The 12,261-nt window shown below is 36.8% G+C and overlaps 2 protein-coding genes across 2 annotated transcripts in view; both read left to right on the top strand.

Annotated features, from left to right (window-relative positions):
• Positions 1–12,261, top strand: part of LOC115443976 (cytochrome P450 4g15) — a 201,279-nt gene that overhangs the window by 78,953 nt on the left and 110,065 nt on the right. The window lies entirely within an intron of this gene.
• On the top strand, positions 8,136–10,519 carry LOC115443951 (achaete-scute complex protein T3). The gene is made up of 2 exons (XM_030169569.2): positions 8,136–8,805; positions 9,916–10,519. The coding sequence occupies exon 1, from the start codon at positions 8,216–8,218 to the stop codon at positions 8,795–8,797; it is 582 nt and encodes a 193-aa protein (XP_030025429.1). The 5' UTR covers positions 8,136–8,215; the 3' UTR covers positions 8,798–8,805; positions 9,916–10,519.

Below are 12,261 nucleotides of genomic sequence, written 5' to 3'. Positions count from 1 at the left end.
TGGAATTTAGAACACATGCTATTAATCAAATAACATAAATCCATTTTGAGTCAGCGAAATATACTCAAACAAGACACTTATAAGATACACATAACATTTTAACTGGCTGAAAACAATCTAAAAAAAGAAATCTTACAATTCCGAACTCTACCTTTACCAGTTGGAAAATAATTCTCTAACAAGAAAAATCCAAGTCCAATACGACCTATCGGGAAGGAACGAACGCGCACCATTTCTAACTACTAATGGCATATGCACACAACCGTTTACAAATGTTTGCGAACCTATTACTAGGTAAAACCTCCCGTGATTGGAGAGGAGGGCAGTCAGCCATCTCGGCCAATAGGAGGCTTCGTTTAACAATAGCCACGGCTTGCTACGCCTGTAACGGTATTTTGTTTAGTTGCGCTTAGATCATTAGCTACGTACATTCAGCTGCGAATCTTACGAGTTGCGACTGTCAATTTGCGAATGTCAGGGTTGTGCTGTTTCTGATAATGTGGTAAATGTGATTCTTATTGGATTTATTATTTTTGAATTTGATATAAATTTTTCAAGTAGACTTATACTTTTGTTGTAATTATTTGAATTAAATCTGATTTGATACCAGATACTAGATCAGTATAAATCTTATTAGATTTCTGAAATTGGTATTCATTTTCAACTAATACTTACTTTTATAATAGTGTTATGCGGAAGTTATAAATTCGACATCTGAATAATAAATATCGTCGGTATATTATATAGATAAGGTTTGAAAATGTGACCTACAAACACAAAATTCCAAAAATCTTCTAATCATGCACACGTATCTCTTATTAATTTAAAATTCAACATCATTTGTTACACACGCTAGTTGCAAAACATAATTAATTAAATTAAGTAATTAATTCGCTCAGCAATTAAACCGAACTTGTCCATCTCTGAGTTATTGCCGACGGCACTTTGGACCGCAATTAGAGTTACACGTTAAATACGGATAATTAAATGGAAACTTTTCATTTCGAAATCATTAAGAATAATCTAAAAACATTTAAAATATTTAAATTTAAAGTCTTTCAAACGAGAATGTGTTTAATGATGATTTAATTAATTCAATTGTTCGAATTTATTTTTTCACTTACGTAATGTATTTATGTTAATCTAATGGAAATATGATGGTCTTGCTCAAGCATTAAGCGTTAAATGATTCGTCCATTTTTCAGCTTAGCATATGTATCGAGATTTGAGTGTATAACGATTGTGACACGTTTCATTCCCACATTTTAATCTCTAGTGATTTAAAGTAAATGGATTTTTCTAGAAACACTCAGTTGTATAATTGAATACTCAATGAAATCATTTACCATTATATTATGTTTTTGTTTATTTACAGTTTCTAATTAGAAAATAGGTCATACTTATTGTCGGTTTCTTTTTACTAATGACCTTCAAACTGGAACAATATTACCTACATATTGGAACAATATTAAGAAGGCGAGTGAAAAAGTACATGTTTTTCAAATAATTTTTCTATCGCCAACCTAATAAGATACCAATAATTTCTTACACAGTACACTTTCTCAATAATACGTGAAGGTCAAGTGCAGAGATTAATAAAAAAAAAAATAGAAAGTAAAAATATTTAAAACTCTACATTCCTATAACTTTATAATTAATGAATTACAAAAAGTAACTTTAAGATGCGAAAAGTATTCATTTGATGAAGCTCTGCCATTTGTTTGATAAATGAATAATCGTCGAGGATGATCGCAAAATAAAAATAAAAATTCTACACTATGGTGTGCGAACTTTATACTAGGGGAATAAATAAAACGCCGCGTTGTTTAACTACAGCGGCCGGTACTTATGCGCGGTACAGTCGCGGTACGCGCGGTACAGTCACCCGTTAATATTTATGGCAATATTAATATTATTAAAATGACATTTATTGTGTGCTAGCATCCAGTAACGGAGTTTACGCACTGTACTTTTAAATGGTACATTTCTTTACTTGTGCGCGATGCTGTATAATTTTTAGATAATTCTTTAAAAAGCTTTTTAATAAACATGCAAAATTCATGTTACAGTAGTGCGCTGATCACCATTTTTATTATATTCGATTATGATAATTAAAATAATGTGAAATAAGAATGCCTAGTTTATACAGCCATTACATGAGGTCTATATTCAGAGTGCACTGGTGCATTAGACGCGAGCTGGCTATCATGTAGGGCCGTTTAATCAAACGCTCATCTGCAATAGGGAGCGCCTGGGGCGTGTTCGGCGCGACGCAGCATCGGCGAGTGTACACGAATGCCTCTGTCGCGTGGTTACGCGCTATTAACCGTGTCGGCCGTCTTGCTACTAGTCGACTCTATCCTATAAATTACACGAATTATACAGTGTGGCGGGCGTACGCGAGCCCGTGATATATTGTGGTATGGCAACCGCGCCGAACAGCTTCGTGTCAGCGGACGCGAAATTATACACCCGATCGCGCTGTTTGCGCCCCACACCGCTAATGCCCGGTGCCCGCTGGCCGCGCGCGCGTCGCTGTTTATTTGCGATTGTTATTTCGTAAATGATACGCCTCCATAGTCAAAAGGGTTAGAGTTATCGTCGGCAAGCTAACGTTATTTACGCAGAGAAAGCGTCGGACAACGTTTGTTTCGATGACAATCGGAATCTGTCTGTGTCCGTGCGTGTGGTATTATCATTTGTAATGCTTGTACCTCCGACTAAAACCGCGATGTAACTTTAGCTGACTGCATAATTTATTAAATAACGCATTTAAACAACTATTTACACGAAGGCTTTTTAGTTATAAAGTGGGTATTAATAATATTAATAACGCTATTCTGAAGCTGAGGAATTAATTAGCGAAACGGTCGCTATTAATGCCACAAATAAATTTCCATTGCGACAGAATAATCACGGCGTGGCTATACAGATGCACCTCGTCGGCAAAAACCTAAGGTTTCCTACACTTAACTTCGGCCGCTTGGCAGTTCTCATTCCATTAAGCTTAATCCAATTAAATTATCAAGTAATCAAGATTAAAATTACGTTATTGCCATGATTGAGGCGTTTTACGTCAGGTTTGACAGCGGCACTCATGCTCGCCGGCGGTACGAATAAAGCAATAGCTCGTCAATTAAAGACTGAAATGAGTGGCTCTAACTGCAAGCCATGCGGCCACTGCCTGACACCTGTTTAATATTTATAAAGTGAATTTCAAGCGCATATACAGTTATGAAACTAGCTATGGATAAAATCTATAGCCCAAGGGATTGAAAACCTCCAAATATTGTGATGTTACAATTACAGTATTTGATGTACATTTTGCTACTGTACTGTGTGCAAGTAAATCTGTTTAGTATAGTACTGTGTAGGTTTGATTAAATTTGCGAGACGCAGTATACACATGTGGAATGAAAGGATGCTGGTTTGAATCCTTCATTTAGAAGGTTTTATTTGATTTGCTATTATTTAATACCAGATTCGTGATGGATCTTAGAGCTACGTCAAAGAGGTTATATAGCGGATAAGAAATAACAATCACTAATTGCACTGCAATGTCAAAAGATTAATCTGAGTTTGAACAAGTCAGATTAAGTAACCAGCGCATACTTTGTTTCCTAAGACCCCTAAACACATCTAAGGTATTAGCAGACTGCATTAATAATTGCTTTAGGTATATGAACTAATCGAATCAGCCATTTTACTAACAGTAAAATAACATTACAAGTATTTATTTTACGGGAGTATATTTACAATCAATTTAGGTATTTAATCATCGGAAGTAAGGTTGATACTCGCAAAACATGCAGTAAAATCTATATACGGGTGACACAATATTACAGACACGATTTATTTATAACCATACATATAAATAAGAAAAAGAATATATTACTACAGATTTTGTTAGTTTAATTACGCGTATATAAATCTTCCCACGCACTAGTTTTATTGGGGAAAATCCAAATTAGTGTAAATATAGGTACCATACAGGTTTTATATGGTCATCGATTGCTTGCTCATAAAAATGGGATGATAATAACCAGTGCACGCAATTAAATGACTTTTACGTCTAATGAGAAACTGAAAGGAGACTTTATTAAATTTAATTTAATTAATATATATTGTGGAGTTATAGGCGTGAAATATTTGATGCAGTGAAAGCATGGGGTTAACACGATGTTCAAGGTTCAAATTCAATAAATATTTGAGAGGTACTTAGTCGAATTGCACAAGAGACTTGGATGGAAAATTTAAACCGATAGATGATTTTTGTGATTTATATGTGACATGTAGACTGCTAAAACTATTAATACTATATGATTAATGATCAAACAATGACGTATATTCTGTAGACACAAACATTCATATAAACAATTTGAACTAAAATGGCAACCAAAACGTCACTTTTATAACCTATTTATCCACTTGAACAACAAATAATTTTACTTATTTGACTAATATTTTTATTCAAATCGAGGTTTACACTTAGACTCGAGTTCATATATCATGAGCGCCATGCCGTATATAATCACAAGGTGTCAATATTGACCATACTAAAGTCAGTTTGAATGGATTGCAGTTCAATTCAGTTGAACACAGTGAATGTTCGGAATGCCAAATCTAGTAGGTAGTACATATATATCGATATGATCAAAACTCTTTTTATTTTACTGTCGTAATATATTACACATCCAAAAAAAAATAAATAAAGTATTTACCTCTAATTTTTATTGACAAATTGTACGATCACATACAACAATATTACACAAAATTCAATGTTAGCGCCACCTGTAAATCTTTTCCCTAAATTACATTTACCCTGTTCGAATCTCACCCTTATGATATTATGGTAACTTCGTGCATAACGCCATCTGCAATCGACACCGACAACCGTCCACAGGGTTGGTAAAATGTATCGATTTTAGTTCCTTCGTTTAAGGGTTGCATGTAGATGTCGACACTGTCTCCTTATTTATTAGTTTGCCCTTTTTAGTAGTGGTTTTACTACTTCGTTATAATTCTGAGTACGTGCATTGTGAACATACGCATTTAAGAAAGGCGACCGTTGATGTTAATGAGCTTTTTTTTAATATGACCCTACGTTTGTTAGCCTGGCATGAACCGGCTTATACAAAGACATCTGACTTTTGGGTGAGCGTTTTAGACACTCGCAACCCTTGAAAATTAAGCAACCATGCTGAGATCAACCCACTAACGTGTTACTAACCTCAGCTGAGGACGGTCACGGCAGACGATCAACGATTAAGGACCCGCGTAGTCGTAGCGAATTAACACTCTAACTCTACGGTAATAATTACCGTATTCGTCTGCACGCAGACAAGTTAATGAACCAACCATTGAAGGACGTAGGCTGCTTTCTGGGTGGACTTACACTGGGGTTGTAATCATCTGATTCTCCATTTACAGTGACGGCACTTTTCTTGCAGATTAAAAAAAATGCTAAACTCTTACAGTAATCTCAAATATTCACCGTACCAATTTGCAGTCATCACTGATCAGATATTTTCACTCTGTAGAGAAATAATCTACTAAGAGGCACAGCGATGCATTTCCATACAAAAACTCACGACTTTAGATCAAAAACTCAAAATACGCAATGTATGGAAACCAGTGGCGAAGAATGAAATTTTCCGAAAGGGAACACGCCACAACTTATACGTTTTAATAATATGCATGAATGCGGTCTGCAAATCGTTCTAATGATAGTTAGATTTTCATAAATTATAAACGAAAATCCGGCAGGAATTGGGTTATATGGACCACTCACCACTGATGGAGACTATGCTTCGTATAAAAACTACATAATGAAGTTTGTAGTTTCGTAGATACATCTTTGACATGTGCCAATGGGAGAGGTCGCGTGCCGTCACACCTACTACTATAAAACAAACTCTATGTGAGGTCATACTTCTCGAAAGCTATATCTTACCAATATTTCAAAACATTACTAGTATGTACATACATATTTAACATTTCTCAAAAGCATACGACACGAACTCTATCAAGTAAACGATATTTGTAATTAATCGGTACGTTATTGTCGTGTGCCGTAACACCTGCCCGAAACTCTACATTATTAACTCTACATTATATAGAATACCTTTAATCTAATACTTCATATCCAAAATCAATTCAGACTCTACTAGGCCAACACGACATTCATCGACTCGAAATGTTGAGAGTCGACACGATATCTCTTAAGTCGGCACGTTGTCGTGTGCCGCCACACCTGCTCCACTGGACGGGTCGGATCACGAGCACCTTATACCGCTGGGAATTTGGTATACGAATTTTAAATTAGTAATAAATAGGTTGATAAGAAATTTTTTTGATCGGCGTAAATATTATATGAGACTCGTTTGGTTAAATTTGTGACAGTGAAACTGAGCGTGCATAATTAAAATTTTAGACAATTTAAATTTCGTAATAGGTATTTTACAAAAAAATATATATTTATTTGTAACGCAGTGCAGTATTATAATATGTTTTAAAAAAAATATTGTTGATGGTAATGAGTGATCTTAAAAATAAACGTAGTTAACGTTTGCGTCACAATTTTGACCACATTATTATTGTCATTGCTATCCAACAGCAAAATAAAATTTAACGACGCTACTAGCGTACAATAATATAACTTGTGTAAACAAGCATTATCCACCACAATAAATTTATTACAATCCACACCACGTGAATCTAATCTCGAATTATGTAACGTGGGCCATTGCATTAAATATCTAAAGTTTAATTTATGCCGAAATAAATACATTCTAACTGTACCGGCAAGGCGACTGCAGATGTTTGACGGAATTTGTGGCCACTTAAAAGTAAAATTCCCATATTAAAGAATTCTTCCACTTTCTACGTCACGCATACACAAACAGACGTTGTAACAAGATCTAATTTGCATCCATAATTTATAACTAATTATTAATATTAAATAACGGTCCGTTGGTTTTATGCCTTATATTTATGATGTTATCATTGATTTGGATTAGTCAATTGCAGAGGGAATAATCGAGCAGTGGGTTGTCGATTATTGTTGAAGAAGTTTTTTTCAGTTTCAAATAATTTAAATGGATTTAAGACGAGGAAAGCGTGCCCTATCCGTGCTGAAAAAAATGATTGTGTACTGTAATCTGTGCTATAATGTAACAAGTAAGTATTACTTATTCTTATCAAATAAGTAGTTAATTTTTATGCATCCTTTATTGTAGCTCATTACGCGGTAGAGTCGTAATCACTATTTTCTTAGTGTTAAAGAATTCAACGCATGTTCCAACCAGTGCATGATAATACTCATTGTCTTTCTGTGAACATTATACCATACACAGAAAATTTAATTGGACCGTAGGTAGGTATCTAACAACTCATTATCATAAAGAGTTAACCGTCAAATAAAACGCAGTGGACAATTCACAGAACTAGAATGACGCTAAAACACACACCTGCTACATTCCACACTTTATGACCATTACTTGTACGGATTGACCGCGATTGAAGAAAGGTGGAAAAATAATTAGATCACATCTTGATTGATCGTATAAACTGTCACGTGCCACGACGTTGATGGCTAACAGCTTGTTAATAAAACAAACAATACACCACACAATAGTAAAACAATGATGAAGCTCTTACAAATACAATTAGCCAAGACAAGTAAAATGCGGTTACGCTTATGCAATTTTTGTACGCGATTAACTTTATTACGCAAAAAGTTCGGAGCGCTCATTTAAAAAAACAAAAGCTGCGAGACATTAATAACAAAATATCGTCTCCGATCGTTTTACAGCGCCTATTCTCCCTAACGACTTCTAAATAGACGACGCGAGCGGAGCCCGTCTTCCGAACAAGGTAAAGGACGGGATAATTACGCGCAACGACGTGCAACAATAGCGGCGCGAGCTTACCGCTCTATGGCATAATAAGCGCCGGCGTATTTTGACCAGTGCAACAAGTAGCGGAGCGGCGGCGGCGCGGGGCGAGCGGCGCGGCGCGGCGGGCGGCGGGCGGCCCGTGCGAGTTGCGCGCGCGCACGGCACGCGCCCCACCAGTCGCCGCCCGCCGCTACCCGCCGCCCGCTGGCGCGCGCGCTACTTAGCGTTGGGGTGCGCGCCACCTCCGCCAATTCAACGGCGACCTCCGCGCAGCACGCACTCGTGCGCTCTCGATTTACTCTCGTCTACGTTACGCGATGCTCATGGCGGCGATTCATACTTATCAGAACCTTGGTGTTGATCAGAAACTGACACACCTCCAAAATCAGGCGCCTAGAAGGCTAGCACCTGCTCCGGTGGACGCGGGCCGATGCAAGAAGAGATCTTATCTGCATCAGCCCTATCCATCTCAACCTGCTTCAGTGGCTCGCAGGAATGCCAGGGAAAGGAATAGAGTGAAGCAAGTCAATAATGGATTCGCAGCGCTCCGGCAACACATACCGTCGGCAATCTCCGCAGCATTGGCCGGCGGGCGAGGATCCTCTAGGAAGCTGAGCAAAGTGGACACTTTGAGACTGGCCGTGGAATATATTAAAAGTTTAAAGCGCTTATTAGAAGAGAGTGAAGATGGATGTTCGGACTCACAATTAGGGATGACCTTGACCACGAGCGGCTCTCAAACCCCACCTTCATCTGAAGAATCTCATTCACCTGCCCCGTCTCTTGTTTCGGAGAGTTCAGCGGGCCCGAGTTGTCACGACGCATACGACTTTTACGAGCCGATGAGTCCTGAAGATGAAGAACTTCTGGACGTCATATCACGGTGGCAGCAACAATGATTAACAAGGTAAGCTTTATCATATTGCCCTAGTTAAATTACTCGAAATAGATGTTATTATCTTTTTGATAACTAAGTTTAATATAAATTATAAAAAAACGCTTCACAAAAAATACTTGCATCCTAAGAACTTTGATAATGACAATTCTTATCACATTGTTTGCGCACGTCGCGCCGCACCGGCCGTGATAGACGCATCGTTCAGACTTATCTAGTGCCAGCTATATGTAGGGAATAAATTTGGAATAAAAATACCTGAATTACTTTAGTTTACGATTATGTTTTTTCCACAAGCCAGGTATCACAATCAAACAATTTTTTTGCTTGAGCCTGTTAGCCACGGTTACCTATAGGGTCGGTCTTTTATGTTGCACAATTTTGGATGAAGGTTCATCCTCAAAGCAAAAAGTAAACAGGTCTACTATTATACGTGAGCATTGAACCGTAGATAGACTTTATCTATCCATTGTAGAATTAAGGGACACAATAGAAAATCGCCAACAATAGCGAATCTTAAAATATGTCGTATGAAAGCTTCTCGCTGCTAGCTGTTTTTTTTCTACTAAAACACAGTCTTTTCTATTTCAAGTTTAGAAATAAAATAGGGACCCGCATTCTACCTTCTTATTTTCTTCAATAGCCGAACAGCAATTACTTCTAACAACCTTGTGGTTCACCCCGCATGTAGTGAGAAAATTGCACATAAAACCTATCTATTCTAATAATAAGTAGACAATAGCCATGATTTTATTTTACATGTGATTTTTTTGTTGCTATGGTCGTTTGTGTAGTCCAGTTGCCATATGGTCACAATAGATGGATTAGCTACAGAGCCGCGTCTAAAAACTTCAAATTGAACTCGCAAAAAACGGGCCGTCGACTATTAATTTATTGTACCGGAAGACGAAATCTCAAGAGGAAGTAGAAGGGCGCCGAGCGGAGCACACGTGTTACAATATTTGCTAAGCACTATACAAACATCTGATGATACGAGTTTGATATTCTCAGGAACGTACGTCACTAATACGCGAACAACACTTGCATTATCAAAGTTCTCAACTAATACCACCACATCAACAGTGTAAACATGTTTTAATAAATTATTTTTCATTTTCCCAGGAACCGTGTTCTGCGGCGATCAAAGTGCGGCCTCTGAGCGGCTTGGTGATTATGAAAAAACGAGTATTCCTCAAGTGAGACCCGAACGGAGCGCGAGGGACTCTGAGACAACCTCTAATTAACCGCAATCAGTATATTCCTAATGAGAGGGGATAATGGTGGACTATAACGAAGCATCGATGCATTCCGTTGGAAGACTGAACACCGAACGAATGTTCTTACTGCATTTCGTACATCGAAAGAATAACTCTACTAAGACTGAAAATATCACTTGTTTATTCCATAGGCATTTAGTATTACCATAAGTGATCAAAACACCGCTGTGCCTTAGTATGTAGCCTAGACTACACTTCCAATTAGAGTTTAATTACTTCATAATTTATAATTGTTATCTAGTCATTAGTTATTAAGTTTATTATTTTTATGTAAATATGTCGCTGTTCGAATACGATTGAAGCAAAGACTTTTAGTGTAATTAGATAGCCGTAGCACCCTAAGCGAGATTCCTAATAATGTAAGAATTATTAAAATAGGTGTTAATATTTCTTTACAGAACACCAGACAACCTGTCGGTTGCATTTGTAAATAAATTTTATTATCGAAATATTTCATTTTATTTTTAACCTAAAACACACACACACACACATATCTTCACGCATTTATCCCCGAAGGGATATGCAGAGGGCAACCAGGGCATCCACTTTTCACCAAGTGTGTTCCGTCCCATGATGTGATAGGGGCGAGGGAGAGCGCCGTATCAGACACAAATTCCAGACTCAGGGCACTTTACTGAATAGAGAAACCCAATATCCCTACACCCGACCCGAGATTCGAACATCGTTGCAGTACCACAAATGTAGTAAAACTACGCAGTCACATACACACACACAAAGAAATATGATAATATTTTAGAGCCTTAGACATATTTAGATATTTAAATGATAAAGAAAATCGACAACGTATAAAAATAATTACTAATATTACATTTTTTCGATATTATGATATCATTAGGATATTTTTTCGATTTAATTAAAATCTAAAAAATAAGATTAAAAGTTTTTTGTACAAGATACCACGTGGAATTAAAATTTTGGTTGCATTAGAACTAATAAGAATGCAAAGATATATGTATAAATAGATTCATAAATAGCTTTTCATAAACCACACAAAATTCATAAACTATAATTAGGTATTGCTTAATATTTTATATATTTACTGGAGAATTTTAAAATCACATAAGCTCACACCTTTATTCCTAAAGGGTTCGGCAAAAGCTCAACTAGTGTTCGCACACTCCGCTCCATGATATGATGAAGCCGAGATCCTTTCTCATAGCGTGCATAACTTTCAAACCGGGACAGTTAATATGGAATTTTCAAGTCCTAAACTAAAACAGACTATATTACATAACTTGGGAACCGAACCCAGAACCTCGCCGTTAATATCCAAACACGATCAATTCATTTTCAAATACATAATGACTCTAATTTTTTAAGAACGTGACGTATGCGCATATCCACATTAATTGCACGGAAGGTAACAAAACGAAACCAACGTAGGGTTTCCACACGTGTCTGAACTCGAGTTACATTTGCAAAAAGGATACAATAAACCACGCGAAACCAAAACGGGGGACCTAAACAAAGCATGCTTGTATTTAATTTGAAGACAATTGTCCCAACAGGATCACGTACCATTGCCCGCCCAGCGAAATCAAATTGCAATAATAATTTTTGATAATGGAAGGGAAGCGCGGGCCATTATGGGTGGATATTTCCGTCGATACGAGCTCGTAAGGCGACAACGTGGCACACACCTGTGGAGTCGAGCAACGTTTAGCTCTTCTGTTTAATTTTCTTTGTATTAATTGTTTAGTATGTGCGCCGGCGCATCCGCTTGCAAACTAGCTCCTCATTATCTCGTCCTGTAAGGCGCTGCTCTATAATGTTCTCCAATTTACATGGTCATCACTCCTTTACCCTTAATGTTTTGTATTCTATGTCCTTTTTATTACTTCTTGCAAATTATCGTTACGACTTGGGTTACTTATTTATTGTCATTTGTTCATTAACATTTAATTTAGCTTTGAAACTATACTTACTTAAGGAATAACATTATGTATTTCGATTTTAGCTTAGTACGTTATATCAATAGATAGAACAGGTGATAAGCCTTTTTTTAAATGTAATTAATACACTGTGATGTATTGTGAATGTAAATCGGGAACATTTTCCATTAAATATATTGTCTTGTATAAATTGTTTTAATCTATCATAGGTGCAATTTTGTTCGCCTACGTGATAAATAAAGTATTTTTTTTTTTATAAAAAACTGCAGATTGCTTTA

The sequence above is a fragment of the Manduca sexta genome, chromosome 22, assembly GCF_014839805.1.
Source record: "Manduca sexta isolate Smith_Timp_Sample1 chromosome 22, JHU_Msex_v1.0, whole genome shotgun sequence".
NCBI lineage: Eukaryota > Metazoa > Arthropoda > Insecta > Lepidoptera > Sphingidae > Manduca > Manduca sexta.
Note: the sequence above shows the minus strand (reverse complement) of the source record. Positions and strands in the feature narration are given on the sequence as shown.